Source organism: Ochlerotatus camptorhynchus, unplaced genomic scaffold (genome assembly GCF_037179485.1).
Source record: "Ochlerotatus camptorhynchus isolate MF236.1 unplaced genomic scaffold, CSIRO-AGI_Acam_v1.1 ptg000328l, whole genome shotgun sequence".
Classification (NCBI taxonomy): domain Eukaryota; kingdom Metazoa; phylum Arthropoda; class Insecta; order Diptera; family Culicidae; genus Ochlerotatus; species Ochlerotatus camptorhynchus.
In genome coordinates, this window is record NW_027040816.1 from 2,392,549 (window position 1) to 2,415,686 (window position 23,138).

Here is a 23,138-nt window from a genome sequence, read left to right on the forward strand (position 1 = left end):
CAGGTATTCTAGATCTACCCGTAAACACGGATTTTCGTGTCGGATAGCATTGGGGCTGGGATTTTCCCAATCGCTTTGCGCTTTACTGCTAAATAGAGACGTTCGAGAGAATCGGACCGCAAAACTGGTTTTCATTCAGAAAGCGCGCAAAAAAGGGGGCAGGGTTGAGAACTGCTTCGGCATAGGCGCCCATTTCCGTCATATCGCGTAGAAATATCAAAAACATATGTATCGATAATGTCGGCGTTAACGAACGTGAACTGGTTCAAAAGCTGCAAAACAAAGTCTGTAAGAACGCTCTCGAAAACAAAAGAAGCGCTCCTAGCGAATCAAATGACGGAATCAAAAACCAGTGTTAGATTTTTAACAATATCTGAACAATTTGAAATCCTTTATCAAATATATTCAGAAGTCATGTTTGATTGAAACATTCCATGTTCTATTCAAACCCGTTCGAAAAAGAAAGGTAAAGATCGGGTTGTTCGAAAATTAAAACTTAACCCTACCTACCACGCGAGCTAGGAGAGATGGATTCCACGAACGATCGCAATGGCACAAGGTTTGCCATGTTATTCCGTGTAAGTTTCCCTGCTTCGGGGATATACAAACGAGAGCGAAAATAACAAACCGAGTGGGGTATCCGAATGGGGTACAGTGTTGCCATTTTTTGAGTTGATCTAATGCTGAAGCACTCATTTGGTCTTGCCTTTCTTAAATAGTTCAACCTCATCTAATTATTTTCATCAATTGATAGCCCAAGCAAAATTTTCGGGTTTATTGTGGTCTTCAAGTTCGTTCTAAGCCTTGAAAACCTTTTCAGAACCATAAGAAATCCAAAATTGTTAAGCAGGAGCTGGTGTGTTGGTGTAGACATTCTCGTCCCCTAAAATTCAAAATATTAAAACTTTAGAAACCGATTGGCAGATTGCAGTGAAACTTTTGTGAGCTCGAAATGAGAACAGTTATAAGGATAATGGTTGCGATATTCCCCAAGGGAAATAGGCGACTCTTGGGGAATATCGCTCCATAAACCCGGTAATACTGTTGCTCGAATCGCGTGACAACTGGCCTTTTTGGCAACGAACTGTTCTTCTTTCGGTGTCGTTCTGTGATGTTTTCATGGTAAATTAGTCACAGGGTTGCCAGATTTGACGACATGTCTGCATTTTGTAGATATTTGAAATCCTGTGAAGGCAAAAAATTCTACAGAAATTTGAAAACGTTTCATGGGTTGTGAAGACTTTTGAAAATTGAAGAATATTCTAGTATCATATTTTAAGCAGTTTCTAGAAAATGGTAATAATGAGCAAGGGCGTAATCAGGTTTCAAAATAGGCGAGCCAAACCTCGAATGAAGTAATCATATGTTAAAGGAAGAGAAATCTGCCATGAAAAATCATTTTATAGTCTGGGAGTCTTGAAAAAAATATCTTCAAGTTTGCGATTTTAGATGTGTTCAAATTTTGAAACATCACACATTGTTTTAAATCTCAGATCTCAACAATTTCAAGTGGTCTAGACATTTGAAAATTCCATAGACTTCCGTATTTTCAAAATTATCAAACTTCAAGAACCAAGCATGAGAAAAATCGTGTCATTTTGCATTTACTACTCACTCACACGCATGCAACATCAGAAACGAGCAGTTGCTTGTGCGAGCCTCACTGATTTCTTTCGTATTTATTGCTTCTATTCTTCTCAATGAACGCAGAATTGAGCAAAACAGACAGCTGAGCGTAACATGAATGATTTTAAGTGTAGTAGTGTGGATGATTCCTCACTTATTATTTTTGCATTGCATTGTGAAGAACGAACCACTTTTGACGTAGGACTACGTCTGTAATTTCTATATGGGGGTACACTTTGTGAAAACCGAAAATGGAACATGTAACAGAATTATGAAAGATTTTGATCGTTAATAACTCAGCTGCCCCTGGACCAATTTCAATAATTTTATCACCAATCGATCAGAAATATTCCTACGCATCTGTGTAAAGTAAAGTCTTAATTCTATTATTTAAAATGTCACATTTGAAAAATGCACGAATGTGCAATTGTTGCTATGACAATTAAAATTATCACCAATTGCCTGTGAAAAGCGATTTCCCTAACACAGATTTCAAAGTTGAATTCCATCCGGTCTCACCAAACCGTGTTTATTCAATCACCGCGTGGTGAGTGGTGGTATTATCCGGTATACAACGAAAGGCTCTCGGCAAGCAGCTAGCGATCAAGGCTGACCTCAACCGCTGATCGGATTCAGTTACAATGTGTGTGGTGATATCCGGTCGTCGGCATCAGCAACAGCAGCAGCATTGCTTTCGGCACGTGGCGTTGAACATTGTTCTCCAGTACACAACGAAAGGCTGCCTGCAAGCAGCGAGATGCAGCCCACATGAGCATCCATAGAAGGAGGAAGAAGCCGCACCGCTATTGATCGGAATCAGTAGCTCTTCGCGAGTTTCTGTGGGCCATCTATGTCAAGCGCGTCATACTAAAGAGTATAAACAGAGAGAACCCCGCTCAAATTCCTATTCCTACACAAAACACAAGCTCATGGTGCAGTTAACAAATAGGATTTATTATATAAGACCACGTAGTCCTTCGTCGCCATTGCGTACAACCCCATAGGGCTGTCCCTTGTAGTTTTTATTTTCTAGCTTTAAACATAAAATTAAATTGGTATTAACATAGAGACAAGTATTATACTGTAACACATAAAGAATCCGACTAAACTGATTTAAATCACTGAGCCAAATCTTTAGCGTTCGGTTTTTACGCATTCAATCGGGTTCTCCCTCGGTCCTAATATCGGCGTTGAGTTCGTTCAGTGTATACTGCTGATTTAGATTTTGCAGTTTTTTTTTTTGTCACCTCGCTCTCTCGTAGTTTCTTCAAACAGAATATTCTCAAACTGCGGGTTTTATTTCCGGGATGTTTTTCGGAACAAAAACCTGTTAGTACCACGAGTAAGCGTTCCAAAAAGACGTGTAATCAAACCAGCAACACCCGGCTGGGCAGAGCGCGGACGAAGAATTGAGATTGCCGGAACGGAGGCAACCTTGATGAAATGAACCGCGCGAAAACCGTTCCGGAGCTTTTGTTTTGGAATGCTGGGAGTCATCGACTGGAAGACGAAATCATCGACAGGCCGGCAAACGGGATCAAGCCAAAGGATCAGCAACCTACGCTGAGATAACTTTGCCTAACAAACACTATACGACTGTGCAGTAGAAGAAGGCCATTGATTTCGGTGAAGTTCAGTTTTCGGACAGGGCTGGACGAGAGAAAAGTCTTCTCGGAGAAATCCATTTCAAGTAAGTTGGACTTGGGTACTCTAATTGTGGAATTAGCTTTTGCAATTTTCTGGTCACCTCAACAGCTCCCATCTCGATCAATTGACGTTTGACGAAGCCAAATCCGCTGACATCGCCCATGGGGATCACCTCGGAAAACAGTTCCCTCTTACGTGAGGAAGTCCGGTGAAATAGATCGCGTCGGATTCCATGACAACGCTGCAAATTTATACCAATCCAAATCACTCGCCTGCCTGATCCAGGAATGCAGAAAACGGAACATGGACTGTGTGTGGTACCTTACAAAGCGGATGTTCAGCTGGCTTACCTAAAAACCTGAACCTTTTTGAAAGCGAATGCAAGCTGTGGAAGACAAAACCAACTTAACGAACCGAAACAAATGGGATCTTCTTCCCAGGGAGTGTCGGCCATGCTTGTAGTATAAAGGTGCGATGAGCGAATAAAATAAATAAATGAAATAAATAAGAAAATAATAATTGTGTTTCAATATCCAGAGTAGAAAATACGGAACTATTAACGAAGTCATGTCCCCATTAATCAACAGGTAATCGACGTTACTAATTATAATAATAATAATAGTAATAAGAATATTTGAACTTCCCTAATGAGATTGAATTCCCCTTCGCAATCTCTGATTGGTTGAAGTGTAAAAGCCTTCAATTATTTAAAGAGGGTGTACTGTCCATGTGGGTCATTCTCCATTCTGACGCTGAAAAGGTAGCATCTACTTCGAAAGCAGGAAGGAACAGCAGCTAGATAGCCAACCGACAGAACGACGGTAGCCAAGGCAATCCGGCAGAACCAGCAAATCAACCAAGCAACTGTAGAAAACCGACCGAACGACGAGCGAGAGTTCCCAAGCGAGCCCTCTGTCGTTCGACGGTAGCCAAGGCAACCCGGCAGCACCAGCAAATCAGCCAAGCAACCAACCGACCAAACGACGAGCAAGCGAGCCCTCTCCTTCTTCTGGAAGCGAGAGTTCCCAAAGGAGCCCTCTGTCGACGGTAACCAAGGCAACCACCGAGTACCGATCAGCAAACACCAGCAGCCTACTACGATCGAGAACTTGGCACGGAAAGTCCTCTTATTTAAATAAGTAGCGCAATCCAGCCAAATCTCAAATAGTATGATGCCCAGTTACGACAATGCCAACCTTCATCTTGTATCTGTACTACTTAGGGTGAGTTTTGTGAGATTCCGTGAATTTTCCACTACAGGTGATTTTTATTCCATATGAAAATGGGTGTCGATGTCAACGGTTGGGAAGCAAATATCCAAAAGCACTACGTTTTCAGCGTCGATAAATCCAGAGAGACTACGGACATGGCTTGGTAACATTATGTACAAATTCGAAACTGTAGTCTTAATCAATTTGTATTACTTCGTATGTAGCTGGATCCAACCCTTCATCCAGAACCATTGTGAACAATTGAACGGATGACCATCCAATGGCAAACACTCTCAAAATGCCCAAGAATGTTCAGTCTCGTCACAGACAAACAGACGTAACTCTTTGAAAAACTTGTTCTTGAAAACATAGTATCTTAAAACATATGACCTCAGTAACGACATCTATCTGGCTTCTCGCGGAAAACAAGCTTGCTCGCTAACTCGTAAACAATATTGCATAAAAGTTCTATAGAATATATAGAAACGTCAAAGTGATCCGATGCCAGCGCTGCGGCGAGTAGTTCGCGCAACTGATAATATTCAAATCAAACGTTAAATGCATGAACGAAGATACACAATGAAGAGTTACGTCTGTTTGTCTGTGGTCTCGTGTTCAGCTGTTCATCAACCATCTAGCTATATGGCGTTTTGGTCCAGGATCAGGTAGTGGATCAGAAGAATCTGGAATCGGGAAGATTGCCGATTCAGCTGAGATTTATCAAGTTCCAGAATGTGCAGAACATTCCGCTGTTTACGAAGGACATTAAGTCGATTAAAGATAGTTTGGCCTTCATCTGATCACCGATTGCAACCACGAAGATGTACAACTTTCAGCGGGTTGCCAGCAAGAAGGGCGATCAAGTAGGACGTAGCACGGAGGGCTTAATTTAACGAACCGATCCCGGGAATCTACTGGAAGATGCAACTGCGTCCCAAGTTGTCTTGAGTAATTTGGATCCGTTCTCCTAGAGGCGGTTGGATAACTGGCATCCGGACGATCCTTCAGCAAAAAGAGGATATAGTTTCGAGATGTTGGGCAATGGTTTTGTGGATAAATTATAATTCAATGTTATTACTATTTATTATTTAATAGCAGCAAAACTAAATTTTACCAAGCGATGCGTCGGTCAAGAGAGTTGCTATTTAGCATAACTTTTAAACTATTTAGATTTTAATATTTTTTGAGTGGGCCTTTCAGTTTATCCTTCATTCCTTCTACTGCTGTCAGTTCCAACTATACGTGCAGAATTACTTGGTTGGAAACATTTACTCTCGCTCGGCACTCTATTTGTAGGTGATGATGGGCTATTTTGTTTCTGTGGTGTCCTTTCTCGGCCCCAAAAATCCCCGCAAACAAATTTTCACGTCGATCGGTTCAGTAGTTTCCGAGTCTATAAGGGTCAAGGGCCACCCACATTAGATCCGTTTGCGTTGCGTTGACGTAAATTTGACAGTTAGACAATAGATTTAGCTGTTCCTTTGCCGCAACGAGTCCGATCCGGATCTAATGTGCGTGGGCCTACAGGCAGACAGACAGACAGAATTGTTTTGCTGTGTAAAATGATGCGGTATAACCGATTAAACCTGTAACAAAATCTCTAGATTTGGTTTAAACGGTTCACTGGTTTCGAATGTCAAGTACCGTTTTACCGCTAATTGCAGAACCATCCGGTTAAAACCAACCCTGAGCGATGCTGATAACGCTTACCATCTCTAACCACAATACAAATCTAAAACAAGTTTGGCGATTTTGCCAGTCTGTTCGCACCTAAAACGCAAACAGATGTAAAGTGCGTCACGTGAAGTGGATTTCCCTGCGTTTATTAACGATTCTAATTTAAAAACTGCTAATGCAACCTGTACCCAAGATGCGCTGGATTTGCGTCATCATTTTAACGTCACACGACAAATTACTGGTTTTTCAAAATTTCCTATGTGCCTAGTGCTAGTAGAACACTGCAAACGATCACGCTATTTCAAAACTACTCAAATTTGAGTAAGATCTACTCATAGCGGTCAAAAGTGATGCTACTTAAAAGTGAGCAAACTAGGTTGGAACAAATGAACAACATCGATCGAATTCAGGCCGATATTGTCCATTGGTCAACTTTGTACTCCCAGCGAAGTTTAATCGTTTTTGAGTAGCCTAACTTTTGACCGATATGAGTAGATCCTACTCAGGTTTGGATGGTTTAGAAATAGCGTGATGGGTGCTAGCATCATGTGGTTTGCTGCTGCATGTTGAGAAACAGGTTATTTGTGCAGTAGAGCTCTTCAGGTAGAGTGTTATATACTAATCGACTCAGTACGACGAGATCGGATTAAAGCCCTACAGTAAACGTATGGACGACTCCCAACAAACAATTTTAGCTGCAGATTAGCTTATACAGCCAAAATTTGCCTAATGCAGCTAATTTTTGCCTGTATAAGCTAAGTTGCAGCTAAAATTGTTTGTTGGGCTGTCACCACAAAACTGAGAAAAGTTGTTCCAATCGAGCAAAGCGATGAATTTTGACGGTTCGATTGGAACAACTTTTGACAGACGTCCATACTTTTACTGTAGGGCTTTAGATCGGATCACATTGGATATACAGTCAAGTCTCCACAACTCGATATTTGCGCAAGCACTTTTCGAAGACTTTTAAAAAAAAGCTTCTTTAAGGTTTGTTTTACAGTTTGGAAGCATTTGCTCTGATGCCACTATCAGCTAAACCTAAAACCTGCGAAATTCTGACAATTCAACCGCATCGAAATTCTGGATCCAAGTCGAGGGGGGCGACACATCTAAATCTCAAGTTTAGATGGTCAACAAATCTCACACTAGCGAATCAATCTTCGAACAATCTTCTTTCATTTGTCGCATCTACTTGCATCGCTCATCAATTTTTTGCAGGAAATCTTCAGAATCGTCATCAATCTTCTTTCTATCTACTCAGCGTGTGCGCAGCTAGCCACAGCAAAACACAATCTTTTTGCATCGTAGATAGAGTCGTCCCCCTCGATCCAAGTGCTGATATCGCTGAAGGTGCACTCGAGGATCAGTTCGAGGTCGTTCAGAACGATCTTCCACCGGTCATACGCACGTTGCATAAGCTAAACCAACTCATCGATAAGCTAGGTTAAATTCAGTTGGACATGAAATAGGTTGTTCAAACTTCATGGTCCTGAAGGTGGTCATCAATAGCAGCTTTTTTCGATGTTCCGCTAATGTTGCCTTTTCATCTTTATCCGGGGCTTCTTCCATCTGTTTACAGATTTCTACTCCAAACACTTAATTTGTGCCTACTTTTTCCAGTGTGCGGCAGTGCCGAGAGTGCCTTTGATGAAAGAGCCTGAATTTATAAAGAAGAGTTCCGTGTTTAGTGTGTGCAAATCGTTTGACCAGTGCTTAATTGTGGATCGAAAGGTTGGAAGCGCAACAAATCGAAAAGTATGCTCTCGACAAATGGACCAGAAGATGGTAGCTAAGGTTGGAAAATCAAAATCATATGTACAAAAAGTGAAGCAGAGGCATGGGCTGAAGGCGTACAAAGTGAAAAAGGGGCTAATCGTAATTTTTTTTTTTTTTTTGTTAATTACTTTATTTGTACAGGCTCATTCGAATAAACTTTACAGAGCCAAGTTATCATTTTCTTTATACATTATAAATGTCTTAAATCTAAAATTAAAGGATTGGAACCGATTACTCGCGGTCTTCTCGAGGTTAGTGGATGACAATTGTTTGGATCGGGAGAGGGAAAAGGAGATTTGGAATATGATTTATGATTAAAAAATTTCACTATTTCTAAAACAAATACTTAATCCTATGGACGTTATATCAAGTCTGTAATTATACAATTATTACAGAAACAAATCTACAAAAAAAAATACACACACACAAACAAAACACAAACTAAACACAAGGTTAATCAAACTTACAATCTATGGTTAATATTCTTCAAGAAAACATATATGAGTTGCATAAACTCCAGATCGCGTCTAGCCAAAATATCCCGAACTGGAACATTAGGTTGTCTACCTCGAGCCCGAAGGGAATCGTACAACTCGGATCTGACTCCACGGTGCTCAGCACATGACCAAATAATGTGATCTGCGTCCTGGTAACCTTGTCCACATTCACAGAGATTACTGTCCCCCAGCCCAACACGGAACAAGTGAGCGCTTAGTGAATAGTGATTGGACATGAGGCGAGACATCACACGAATGAAGTCTCGACCCACCTCCAAACCTTTGAACCAAGGACACTTCGACACCTTAGGGATAATTGAATACAACCATCGTCCCAAACTCCCTTCACTCCATTTATTTTGCCAGCTGGCGAGTGACTGTTGACGATAAATGAAGAAAAATTCGTCGTAGGCGATTTGTCGATCGTAAATATCGCCTTGCATAGCGCCCACCTTTGCAAGCGAGTCCGCCTTCTCATTGCCCGGAATCGAGCAATGAGATGGGACCCATGCAAAGGTGATGACAAAAGATCTTAAAGATAAAGCACTTAGAAGCTCTCGTATTTTCATGAGAAAATACGAGGAGTGCTTTACCGGCCTCATGGAGCGAATAGCCTCGATAGAACTGAGACTATCCGTAAAAATAAAATAATGCTCTGGTGCAAGTGAGGCGATCGTTTCTAGCGTATAATGTATTGCCGCCAGCTTCGCAACATATACGGAACAAGGAGCATGAAGCATTCGAGAGGCGCTATGAAATTCGTTAAAAATACCAAAACCAGCGGACGCCTCTATTAGTGATCCATCTGTGAAGAACGATCTTGCGGAATCAACTTGGCCAAACTTTGCAGCGAAAATTGACGGAGCAATCATGGAACGATGATGCTCTGGGATTCCGCGAATCTCTTGCGTCATTGATAAATCAAAATGAACAGAACTGTCGAAGTCGGAGAAGCAAACACGATAGGGATTATGCTGCGAAGGGCTGACATCCTGTGTTATGTACACGTAGTACAATGACATAAAACGAGTTTGAGGGTTTAGCTCAAGAAGCTTCTCAAAGTTTGCAATCACCAGTGGGTTCATAATTTCACAACGGGTGAGGAGCCTGAGGGATAATTCCGAAAACCGATCAGAGAGTGGCAACATGCCCGCTAACACTTCGAGACTCATCGTATGAGTCGAGTGCATGCATCCTAACGCGATACGAAGACAGCGATACTGGATCCGTTCCAGTTTGATGATGTGAGTTTTAGCCGCCGACTGGAAACAAAAACTACCGTACTCTAAAACCGATAAAATCGTTGTCCGGTACAACGTTAGAAGATCTTGCGGATGGGCTCCCCACCACGTTCCGGTAATTGTTCGGAGAAAATTGATCCTTTGTTGGCATTTCCGCTTCAGATACTCAATGTGGGATCTCCAGGTGCATTTTGAATCGAACCAGACCCCAAGATATTTGAAGGACATAGAATGAGTGATCGGTTTACCCAAAAGTTGAAGCTTTGGTTGTGCTGGGCTATGCTTCCTAGAAAAAACGACCAACTCAGTTTTCTCCGTGGAGAATTCGATACCTAGCTGGATAGCCCAAGTAGACAAATTGTCTAAGGTATCCTGTAAGGGTCCTTGCAGGTCGGCCTCTCTGGGTCCTGTCATAGACACTACTCCGTCATCTGCAAGTTGTCTCAGCGTGCAGTTGTCCCTTAGACAATTGTCAATTTCTCTGACGTAGAAATTATACAGAAGGGGGCTTAAACATGAGCCCTGGGGGAGACCCATGTAGCTAAATCGTGAAGCTGTAGAGTTTCCATGAGAAAAGCTCATATGTTTCTCTGACAGCAAATTGTACAAAAAGTTATTAATTAATGGAGAAAGGCCACAAGCGTGGAGTTTGTCTGAAAGGACTTCAACCGATACTGAATCAAAAGCCAAGAAGACAGAAGCCATTTGCTCTTTATTAGCAAAAGCCAACTGAATTTCAGTGGAAAGCAACGCGAGACAGTCGTTCGTTCCCTTGCCCCTACGGAAACCAAATTGAGTATCTGAGAGTAGGTGGTTCAACTCAACCCATTTGTCCAGGCGAAAAAGGATCATTTTCTCCAACAATTTTCGAATACACGATAGCATCGCAATGGGACGATACGAGTTGTGATCTGACGCGGGTTTTCCAGGCTTTTTAATGGCTATAACTCTCACCCGCCTCCAATCATCCGGAACAATATTAAGCTCCAGGAACTGACCAAACAAGTTCAACATGCGCCTCTTAGCGACGTCTGGGAGGTTCTTCAACAAGTTGAACTTGATTCTATCAGCCCCCGGAGCCGAATTGCCACACGAAAGGAGCGCGAGTGAGAGCTCCAGCATTGAAAAAGGCTGGCTGATCTCGTCTACCGAATTCGTCGTTTCGCGAGGAATCATCTGTGCCGGCACAGAATCAGGACATACTTTTCGCGCGAACTTGAGAATCCAACTATCGGAGTACTCCTCGCTCTCGTTGTTTGAAGACCGGTTACGCATCCTTCGCGCCGCATTCCAAAGCGTATTCATCGACGTTTCGCGCGATAATCCGTCCACGAATTGCCGCCAGTATCCGCGTTTCTTGGCTTTGATGAGGCTCTTGAGTTCGCGTTCAAGAGCCGAGTACGCTTCGAAATGTACGGGTGTTCCACGTTTCCGGAAAAGCTTAAACGCGTCGGACTTTTTACGATAAACCTCAGTGCATTGCTGGTCCCACCAAGGGGAAGGAGGTTTCCTACGGAAAGACGTTCCTGGAACCGGCCGAGTTTGAGCTTGAAGCGCGCTGTCCAAGATCAGATTGGAGAGGAAGTTATATTCCTCCAACGGTGGAAGCCCTTCTACCGACGTTAGGGCATCTTCTATCACATTCTTGAACTTTGTCCAATCGATATTACGGGTAAGATCGTACGCGACGTTAACGGGTTCCGACGGATTGAACCCACTGGCAACTGAAACTTTGATCGGCAAGTGATCACTACCGTGGGGATCTTGGATCACATTCCACGTGCAATCCAACGATAATGAGTTAGAGCAAAGTGTGAGGTCTAATCTACTTCCATTCGAGGATGGGCCAGCCAAACGTGTTACTTCTCCATTGTTAAGAATTGTCATATTAAAGCTGTCGCAGAGGTCATATATCAAAGTAGAACGGTTGTCATCATACAGTTCCCCCCAGCCTGTACCGTGGGAATTCAAATCTCCCATAATCAACCGTGGAGCAGGAAGTACCGAACAGATATCTGAAAGTTGTTTGCGATTAACAACGGCTCTAGGAGGAATATAAACAGAAGCAATACAAAGGCTCTTACCTTTAATAATAGCCTGACATGCAACAACTTCAATACCTGGAAATTGTGGAAGATTCACTCTATAGAAGGAATGGCACTTTTTGATCCCCAAAAGTACCCCTCCTCCACGCGAATCCTCACGATCCAGTCGAATAATGTTAAAATCATAAAAAGGAAGATCGATATCTGAAGAGAGCCAAGTTTCACAAACAGCAAATGCATCACAATCATTATTGTGAATTAAAAACTTAAAAGAATCTAATTTAGGAATGAGACTTCGACAATTCCACTGTAGAACAGTGATCAAATCCCCGACCTCATTTGGAAAATTATCCATCGAAGGAAATGATTGCTGCAATGAGGGGCCACTTCAATGTCAATTGCTTCAAGAGGGTCTTCACAGAAGGAAGCATTGCCAGAACAATGCTTTTGAGAGGATCAGAAATATTGAGGTACTTGAGAATATCGTCCACAATTTTATCAAATGAGAACAACCCGGATGAAGAAGGGGCTTCTGTTCTTAAAAATGGGCCATCAGGGGTTTTTGATGTCCCCGGGAGAGATGGAAAGTTCTGGTTATAGTCAGTTCTGCGGAAACCAGGAGGAGTTGAAACTTCCTTTTTTCCATCACTCCTTGATTTGGGCAAGCTGATTTGGGGTTCCTTATCTGCAACTTTCCGCGAACGGATGCGTTTTCGTTTCCGTGCAGAACCTTCCGGAAAACTGAAAGAAACTCCCTCCTCAGCCAAGTCAGAGTCAGACTCGTCATCAGACAAAACAGCAAAGGGATTTTTGTCGTTGGTTGATGGTGTGGCTGTTTTTAGCATTGCTGCAAAAGACTGCCTGGAACGCTCCTTAAGAGAGCGTTCTAGTTTCTCCCCGCGTTGTTTGTACGCCGGGCACGATGAGAGACCATGAGGAGTTCCCTTACAGTACACGCATTTTGGTGCAGTGACTGTGCAGGCGCCATCCTCGTGCTTCTCCCCGCATTTAGAACAGCGTGCCTTGCTGCCACAGTGAGAGGCCGTATGTCCCAACTGTTTGCAGTTTTGGCTGTTCATGACCCGAGGAACAAACAAACGCACAGGTAGCCGAAGTTTTCCCAACTCGATGTAGTGAGGAAGGGCTGAACCAGAAAAGGTCACTCGAAACGAGTCTGTGGGGGTAAAGCTCTTTTTACCCTCGCTGAAAGATACTGAGTTCAGCTTCTGGACTTCCAGTATCTCAACCGTGGGAAGCAAGGGGTTTTTGAAACGGCCAACCGCTTGCTTCGCCAAGATCTCGGGGGTCAGACTCGCTTCGGTGACCACACCTTCGATCTCCACATTACGAGCTGGGATGTACACTCTATACTCGAGTGTAAAGAGCTGGGAGGCAGCAATCTCGTTAGCTTGTTTCAGGTTAGAGACGACAACGCGAAGTTTATTGTACCTCACCTTTGAGATTTCGGTCACGGCCGAGAACCGCTTCGTCAGATCATTAGTAATTTGCATTACATTCAAAGGTTTCTTTTTGGGCTGAAAGTAAACAACCCATGGGCCAGTCGAGTCTTCTGGGTAGGCTCGCGATCGGGGGCTTATCTGTCCCTGCCCATTACCAGACTGAGATGACGAACCAGGGATGACATCATCTGATTTCTGGGATGACAGACGTTTTCGACCCTTCTTGCTATCGCGTGGCAAAGTGGTGTCATCTTCCGACAAAACGTCCATTTCGTCTTCCGACAAAATGTCCATTTTGCCGTACTAGTGGGAGCGAAAAACGCTCTACCACTGCAACGATAATCAAAATTACTCGGACACAATACACGAGAAAAAAAAAATACAAACACAGAAACACAAACTTAAAATTTAACTGATGGGAGAGAGAAAGAAACAAGAACAAAAACTTATCTGATAATCCTATACTACTACCACCGAGCGTTTACACAGCAGCAGCGGAGCGACGCGCAGCTTTGATGATCTTCGATCCGCGTGTGCGGGCGGTCTTCGTTGGTGTGTGCTTGTATGAAGCTCGGCACTCAGCTGAACACACGAGATGGATGAGCGGTTTGAATGTGGAGGCAGATGCTGACACTCGATGACGATGATCCGTGTGCACAGGTATGCGTGACCACGCACCGATGGTGCGCAAAATGGTTGGCGAATTGGCAATCGCAAAAACAATTTTCCTTCCGATGATGCCGAAAACACACTTTCGTCTCAGAAAAAAAACTCACTTTTTGATAAATTTATCGGGAATTATGCCAGGAATCACTAAGCGAGAAAAAACTGATTATTTACGTCAGATAATAGCGAGAAAACTTCCAAATTAACGGAGCGCGAAACAAGTCAACCGTTCTTCTTGCTAGGACGCAGTGAGATGCGGGCTAATCGTAATGATAAGCAAAATTTCACTGCAAAAAGTCGTGCTAAAGTCTTAATCATCAAGTCAATGTTATTCACTGAATCGTATGCTCTAACGTGATCAGCATTAGGCCGTGGCCAGGGTAGACGCGACACGAGACGCGATGCGAATCACGCTAGGAATAATAATAAATAATAAGATTCTTTTGAATTGGTCGCGTCGCGTCACGAATCGCGTCTTTCCTGGTCGTACCCTTAGAATCTTATTATTTATTATTATTCCTTGCGTGAGTCGCATCGCGTCGCGTCGTGTGTCGCCTCTACCCTGGCCGTGGCCTTAGAGTTGCGAGTTTGAGTGACATTGTGTGTAGTCTTTCTTGTCATTGACCTTGTCTGTATTGGTAGAACGGAGATTGTTTTAAGTTCATCTGAGTCAACGATTATAGGGGAAACGCTCCTATAGTTGCGGTACGTTAGAAGCGTTAGGTTCCTATAGTTGTGTATGGAGTCTCCATACACAACTATAGGAACCTAACGCTTCTAACGTACCGCAACTATAGGAGCGTTTACCCTACGTGAAAGAGCATCAGCACTGGTATTTAGCTTTCCTTCCATGTGTTCTATGTTGAAATCAAATTCTTCTAAATCTACTCAAATTCTAGTCAATCTAGACGAGGGGTTTTTCATTGTAAATAGGCCGGTGATCAGTTTTCACTGTTAACCGTCTCCCGTATAAATATGGTCGAAAATAGGTAATTGCCCAGTGGATTGCGATCAGTTCTTGTTCTATGGTGGACTTATTTCGTTTACCTTTAGTAAAGGGTGATACGGTCAAAATTTGGTCAAGGGAAAACGCGTGTAAATCGGTGAAATCGTTTATTTAAAAAATCAAATTAAATTTCTTTTTCAAGTTCAATTAGTATAAAATTCAGGAAAAATATTCAGTTAGGCTTCCGCTTTTCCAAATCCGAATTGCCGGGCCTTACGCTTGACCCCTGCCATCAGATTTTGTACAGCCACCTTGTCCACCTTCTTCGCCGCAGAAAGCCAGTTTGCCTTGAACTGCTGCTCGCCCTTAGCAGTTTTTTTTGGTCTTCTTTTATTTATCTTTTATCATCGCGATTTGGAGTCACTACCTTCTTGTAAGTCGATAGTCCGGCTCGTTTTTTGGCTCGATGCACGGTTGTAGACGATACACCCAGCTTATTTGCGGCATCTCGGAGAGAGAGGTTAGGGTTTCGCTTGAAACTACCGGCAACTCTCTTTGTCGTCTCAGCGGCTTCCGGTTTTCGATTTCCCCCCGATCCAGACTTCCTGGCTGTCGACAAACGTTCCCCAAACACTTTAATTACATTTGTAACGGTTGATTTGGCAACTTTTAGCGATTTTGCCAACTTTGCGTGCGAGTAGCTCGGATTTTCGCGATGCGCGAGCAAAATTTTGATACGCTGCTCTTCTTGCTTGGACGGCATTTTGACAACTGAAGAGTGAATTCCAAAATCAAAATAGGAGCAACATTCTACACACACACACCTACAAAATGAGGGGTGTTCAGGTTTTTTAAATGCAAAATTGAAAGAAATACGTCAAGTTGATATTGACCAAATTTTGACCGTATCACCCTTTAAAAGACTTACTTGCAAATGCTACTGGCAAGTAAATGTCTCCATAGGGTTAAGTTAGCATTGCGCCACAAGCTATTTTAGACGCATCAGTGCTCAAAATGAAAGGTTTTTTGAAATCTGGAAATTTCAAAATTTGTGGGGAAATTAATTTGTGTTTCAAAATTTCAAAAGAATTTTTACAATCTTCAGACCAATCATATTTAACATTTTTTCGCAGTAAATTGTTCAAAGTGTGTACTAATTCTGCAAAATAGGGTATAAAACGCCTGTATTATTTACAAAATGCGACGAACCTTCTAACGTCGTCTGCATTTTTGGGTGTTCGAAAATTTATAATTGCTGAAAATTTAGATGCATCGGGTTGTATCCCTTCATTATAAATATAGTGACCAAAATATGTCACATCGGAACATTGCATTGTTGATCACATTGCAAAAAGTCATGTGTGGGACACATAAAAATAATCTTTGAAATTGTATACTTAACTGAAATAGTGATGACTTTTTTCCCGGCATTATCTTCATGTCCGAAATTCAACGTGGACAGGCTTCAGATACTTAGTCAGATGGCGATTTGAGTGTGTCACAATCGATAGAACCGTTTCCGCACTCGGAGGTATAGGGATTTTGATCTAATTTCCGTCATACTAAGCACAACCCGCGCTTTACCTTTCTTTTCTGAACAAGTTCAAACAAAAAATAGAGTATTTCTGTCAAAGATGACTTCTAAATTTATTCACCTTTCCATATGTACCGTTGGATTTGATAAAGAGAGTCACAAATTGTTGAGATATTGTTTGATTATAAATTCGTTCTACAAGTTTCAATTCCGCCCTAACGTATTGAATCCCATTAGATTTTCTTCGTTCTACGGATAAACGTAGAAAAAGGGGATTCGCTAGGAGCGCTTCTTTTGTTTTGAGAACAATGAGCGTAAATATTCATACGATGCGCTTTAACAGGATTTATGTTGTAGGTAATGAACTACCGCATCGAAACGAACCTATTATTGATTTGTGCACGATGAAATCATTGGTATTATTGATTTTTTTTCTGATCGATAGAACGGAAATAGGCTATTAAGACGAAGTAGCGCTGTACCCTATGAGCGAATCGGAGATCATTCCTTTTGCTCTTGAAATACCCATCACCAACAGGTGAGTTTGCTAAAGGGAATGCTCAATCCGAATCGTACCTTCATCAAATTGTCCTTGGCTTGCTTTTTACTTTCTATTTATACTTGGAACACTGCCGTACTATAACGAAACTATCAATTCTAAACTTTCATCTTATCGTATAAAAATTTCACTTTAAGTCTGACATTGACGATATGCATCTCCAACTATTTGAATAATATTTATCCTTTATGCGAATACAACAATGGCTTAAATCTATGTGGTTTGAATACATTCAAAATGATTTTTTTTTATTTTCGTACGGTCCATACAAATTTCCAAAAATCTGTATGGATGACTTTCTATGCAGGGGAAGGCGGAGACTAAAACCTCTCAAAACCAGTCTACGTAGTTTATGAACAGCCCCTAGCTCCTGCTGAGAAGGTTTATTAAAACGTAATTTTATTATTTGGGCGGTATTTAAACTTCCTGGAAATAATGTAGTCTCTTCGTTAACGAAATTTTAAGATGCTAAATATTCTAAAAAACAAACAAAAGCATTACTATTCTAGGGTTTGTTTTGATTTAATACGCATCAGGAATTTCCAATATCTACGAGCTTAAACACGTTCAATTGATATGCTTTCAAAAGATGGAATGAGAAGAACATTCACCCAACCAGCGCCAAAAACAAGATCAAAATATTGTTGTTTACAATTAGCAAAAATAAATTACCAAATTAGCATAATGAGCTACTAATTTACAAACTAAAATAAGCTCCGCTACGTGAAAATCATCTGGCAGCACCGCATGTGCTGAAACCCGAACCGCTCGCGCACGACGCACGAGTCGCAAAGTCGCTCATCTATAAGAGGCCTCCCGTCGGCCGATCGGACAATCATTTCGTGTTTTACAACTGACCAGTTCGCGTCGTCACATACAAGTATAACAACAAAGTTTCACGCTTTGTGTTCAACGGATTTATCAACAAGCAAACAAATACAAACCTTGGATTACGCAATATTTCGCGGATCGCAATCATCCCCTAGTGACACAAGGAATACCAACAGCAACAGCAACATGGTGATTGCCGCGGTTAGAGAATCGGTGAGCCTGTGCTCGCAAGTGCCATCGTTCGAGTACAAGAAGAGCAGCTCCAGCGTCGCCGCCGCCGCCGCCAGCAGTGATAGCCTCAGTGAAGTGGAAGCGGGATTGGCGGCAAAGCACGCGCTGCTACTCGCTAAAATCGAAAACCGTCTGATTATGGGCTTATCGGATGCGATTAGCAATTTCGCCAAGACACCGGAGGACTTTCTGTTTTGCTTTATGGCGCCACCCAAACCTGGCGACAGTGCCACCCATATGCACGAGGTCCTACTGCAGGCGTTCTGCTTCGAGCACGACATTTACATAATCAAGGTAGGTTGATTTTCCGCGAAGCGGTTTCATCAGATTTTCCCTTCAACCCGCATTAGTGCAAGTTATTAATAAAAGTTTATTTTTCTCTCCTTGTCCCACCAGGTCGACAGTGCGGAGAAGCTCAGCCGGCTGTTGGGCTCCAGCACGGTGCAATCGTGCGCCCTGATCCAGAAGATGTGGTCCCCGGACCATCAGACCGAGGTGCTATCCAAGGTCGAAGACAAACTCGTGGACTACTGCGAGGAGCACTGGGAGGCGTCTGTCAAGCCAATTATCAAGCTACCGGAGAAGTAGGCCATGCACCCGCGGGGCCGAAGTCAGTGACAACCTGATGAAATTTAACGCTGGAGTTTTAGTCTTCGTTTGCGGAATAAAAAGTGTGGAAGATTTTCCTTGCTCAATTTCGCAAATACACACGCGCTCGCGCTCGGTGATTCGATGTGCAAATTCGAACAACTGGTTGCTTGCCAAGTGAGAGATCAAGGGTGCTAACCACTCTTGCCATCACCACCAACAGTTCGTGCTCAGCTTTAATCATAGTGGGATTTCCCAAGACAGAAAAAGTGATCGTCGTTTCACTCATCCGGACTTAAAAAGCTGCAGTGGAATAGTTTGGTGCAAAACGTATAATTGAAAATTTAATTAGTGTTTTTTTCTGTTTGATGATTTGTGTGGACGTGAAGTACAGACATTTAAGTCAAGAAACTTTGAAGAGTTTCCAGTGAATGCCAAACAAAAGCTGTTATTTTAAATAGAATTTGTTGAAAGTATTAATGAAAATGAATTTTGTAAATGCTTTATATTAAAGTGGAAAAAATAGTTGCAAAATAGAATCAACCAATTGAAACAAAAACTACTCATAAATAATTGAATATCACAGCCGGTGGGAATCCCTAGCAGCAAACAGGTGGTTGAACGGTTCTAATTTAGGAGCTAATTTCAGTCACAATCAAGTTGTTGCGACAGAAGTTAGGGTTTTCCGTCCAATTAAAAATTATGTTTTTGATAGTATGACCAAATCAACCGACAAGTTTGCCTTGCCTTCAATGTTTGCTGAACCGTACCATTGCTTGGATTTTCGTCAGCTCTCAGTTGTAAAGAACATGCATTGCATTGATGGTCATGGGGCGATGGTATCGGTATGTTTTATTTGTTCGTGCCAGCCAGGCTCGCAGTTAGGTCTCTAACCTGCCAGGGTTTGTTGTTGTTTACACTTTCATGAGCGTCGACTTCGGAATCGATGGTTTAATGTTGAACTAGAAATAGAAGGCTGCTGTCTGAATAATTGACCGAATGATGTGTTTTGGTTGATTACAGGAAATGACGTGGGCGTAGCCAGAGAGGCGAATGTCCACCTACTGATTCAGTAGCAAATTATGTGTGTTCAAGAATCTTGAACAATCATATGTTTAAATTGATTGATGAGCGCTTAGTAGTTATTACGTTGTTTTCCCTTCTAATCCTACTACTATTCCCCCCTATTCTGCGAGTCACGTGACTCTCTCTCACCGGTGAGGTGACAATAGTCACCTCGTGTGAGGTGACTCTCCATTTGATTTACATGGATAGTCACCTCACACGAGGTGACAATTGTCACCTCACCGGTGACAGAGAGTCACGTGACTCGCAGAATAAGGGGGATTGTATCACTTTCACTTTAACCACTGTTCACTTTCACTATCATTAAAAAAAACTATAACAATTACGTATTTCATTTACTACTGGCAAATTACTTCAGTGTCTAGTCATATAGTAGACACTATATACTAAAGAAGTTTGTAAGTAGTAATCGAAATACGTACCTATTATAGTTTTTTTTTTAAAGTGATAGTGAAAGTAAATAGTGAATTAATGAGAGTGAAAATTATACAATAGTAGTAAAATTAAAAAAAAAAAACAACGTAATAAGTCGATTGTATGGTTTTACGAACACAACTTATTTCCCAAGTCCCGAAATTTTCATAATTCATTAAAAGACGAAATAACGAAAGGTTTTAAAAGACAGAGAATTTTCTGTTTTTTTTTTCAAGACACTGCAACACACTTTTCGAAGGTCACTGTGTCAATGCTTTTGGGAAGAATTGGTCAAAAAGGCAGAATTTTAGAAACAATTTGAACTTGAAGTGAGAAATCGATAGCTTAAAGATGAAAATAAATTGAGATACAATTTCATTTTAAGATTGCATTGCACTGTGGCAGTGTTCGGAAAATCATTCTCAAATCTCATTCATTGAGCCTCCTTGCGAGAGTAAACTCGCGTGCGAATGCGGCAAACAAAATTCACGCTTGAGATCCTCATGCATATTCACGCACTCACACTCACAACGCCGAAAAATCATTCCAGCTTTAAGCTCATAAAATCCTCTCAACAGTCAATTGATAGCATGCTTATGCATGTTGTGTCAGTTTTCCAACCCCTGATGCACAAACAATAGTAATAACAATTATTAGCGCCAACATACACAGAAATGAATTTTTGAACCTGAAAACTCATCGGTGATTTTTGCGACGTTGAATTTTGGAAGGCAAAACTCATAGGCGCATAAACTCATGCATGAGATTTGAGTTTTTGAGTGGTCAGTGGTCCAGGAATGCAATCCAGAGGAACAAAATTAATAACTCCAAAACGAGTCATTTAAGTGATTTAGTAACTTCGGCTATGTTTTTTTTTAATGAAAAGGGACATCTCCAGGTTGAAAATAAAACCACAGACAAACAGACATAACACATTGAATATTTCACACTGTAAAACATCGTCGCTAAAACATTACCGCCATCTGTTGAGTACACTGTGGTGGGCACTACACTGAACAGATGGCGGTAGTGTGTAAAGGTCAAACGCAAGGGAATTGACTATGCGCGCCACAGGTGGCGGTACTACCAACTACGATACTTTTAAATTGTCCGTTAAATGCTTTTTCAACTAACGTCTTTCGAGTGATATGTCTGTTTGTCTGTGATAAAAATGCTGTTTGAAATATAACTTTTTAATAATTAATGCTGGATAGATGGTGTCTTCTACAAAGTTGTTTATCAGTCAAGATATTTATATTTGCTTTAATTTAAAAGGTAAATTAATCGATTATTTACACTTCAATATATTTATTTATCATAAATATTAGAAGTTTTTTGCATAGTAATTCAACAAAACTTTAACTTTGTCGAAGATACCATCCTGTGTTGCCGCTTAATTTTAAAGATACTAACCCATAAAAGCCCAGGACAAACCTTTTATTTTCAAAAAAAATGTATCTCATAGATGCCAGTGCCGATTAAATTGAAAATTTGTAAACATCATTCCGGTGAGTGGTTATTACATCTGTAATTTGGTACTCCCCCCAAGCCCCCTCCCTCTTTGTTATATATTCAAGAATGTGTTGGCACGGGGGTGTTTTTTGCAATCTTTATCATATATCTTACTTATCATTGCGACAACATATTATTTTTTTCGTGGAACTTCCGGAAATGGTAGATAACAATCATAAGACCACATGCCTACCATGGTTGATAGGTCATATGGTCAAATTTATTATCTCAGATAACCATATCAAAGAAGAGGGTTAGAAGGAAAGGGGTGTAAGTGACTTTGATCGATTCTCTTGACCAACTTTCTCTTTTGATATCCACAGCTTTATAAACAGATTTTGCACTATTTCTGCCACATAGTTTGATAAAGGAGGTTCTCATCTAGCACCCAGAATGGCACACGAATCAAGGAATGTGTTTGCAGCTGAATTATTAACGAAAGAGAAAGTCGATGAAGAGAATCGATCAAAGTCACTTACACCCCTTTCCTTCAAACCCCCTCAAATCACATCTACTCGGCGAAATATGACCAATGGCACTCAAAATGATAACCGTAGAGCCATATGGCTAGGGTTACCATATCAAAAACTTGAAAAGAGGAACATTTCATTTGAGGTTTAAAGATAAAGCAGGAGAATATTTCCATTTCTTAACATTAAAGAATGACAATGAGTTTTTATCAAACGGGTTAATAATATGTGCGCTATCACAAAATTTATGATTTTCAAAGGTTCTATTGAGATTGTTAATATGTAGTAGTCGTTATCAATTATCATTAGCAGCTTCTCGTTATACTTTTGAAATATGCATCAAACTAGCCTTCATAATTCATTGTTGATGCTTGGAAATGATCTAGTCTATCTGTTATCCATATAAACTACAGCTTTACAGCCTCAAAATCATCCCAACTTTTATCATGTACAGAAATCAGGATACACGTCATTGGTGATTGAAACCAACATGAAAAAGGAACTTCTAGGCTACTTATTAATTTTACCATTCATTCAGCATAGGACTTTAAACCAAAACCTAAAATCCCATTGAACCAGAATGTCAAAATCGAAACACATGCTGGATTCAATCTAAGGCTGTGTTCCATTTGGTTAATTTTCACCTACATTTTAAAGATAGGAAATTGTCATATAACCCTGGTCTTGCATCAGAGTTATTTCTGACAGACAAGTAATCGATTTGGACAAACACCTGCTCGAAAATTGACCAATCAATTAGTATAAGATATTCTCGAAATGTCAAAATTAAGTGAAAATTCCCCAATTGGATTACAGTTTAATAGTACGTTCAGACTATAGCTGATATCATGTAATATAGGCTATCTTGCATACATAGGATTTCCATCATTGCAAGATAGCCTATGGCCATATATAACCATAGTTTGTACGGGGTATAAGCATAGAGATAACTCTAAGACCACTGGGTCCCGAAGAAAATCGTTATTATTTTTGGCTCACTCAGTACCAGAACAACGGTCCCAAGCAGTCCCAAGCTATTTCACTCACCCCTGCATGTTATGCATTAATCCACACACCCCTGATGTTATCTGTCAAACTTTCATAGCGAATCAAAACAAACA

At 41.3% G+C, this 23,138-nt stretch overlaps 2 protein-coding genes across 3 annotated transcripts in view; one reads left to right on the forward strand and one right to left on the reverse strand.

The window, feature by feature from the left end:
* LOC135708174 (electron transfer flavoprotein beta subunit lysine methyltransferase-like) overlaps positions 1–23,138 on the reverse strand; it is a 91,465-nt gene that overhangs the window by 33,336 nt on the left and 34,991 nt on the right. The window lies entirely within an intron of this gene.
* LOC135708187 (uncharacterized) lies at positions 17,710–19,065 on the forward strand. Its single transcript, XM_065230194.1, has 2 exons — positions 17,710–18,241; positions 18,344–19,065. The coding sequence occupies exons 1-2, from the start codon at positions 17,903–17,905 to the stop codon at positions 18,533–18,535; spliced, it is 531 nt and encodes a 176-aa protein (XP_065086266.1). The 5' UTR covers positions 17,710–17,902; the 3' UTR covers positions 18,536–19,065.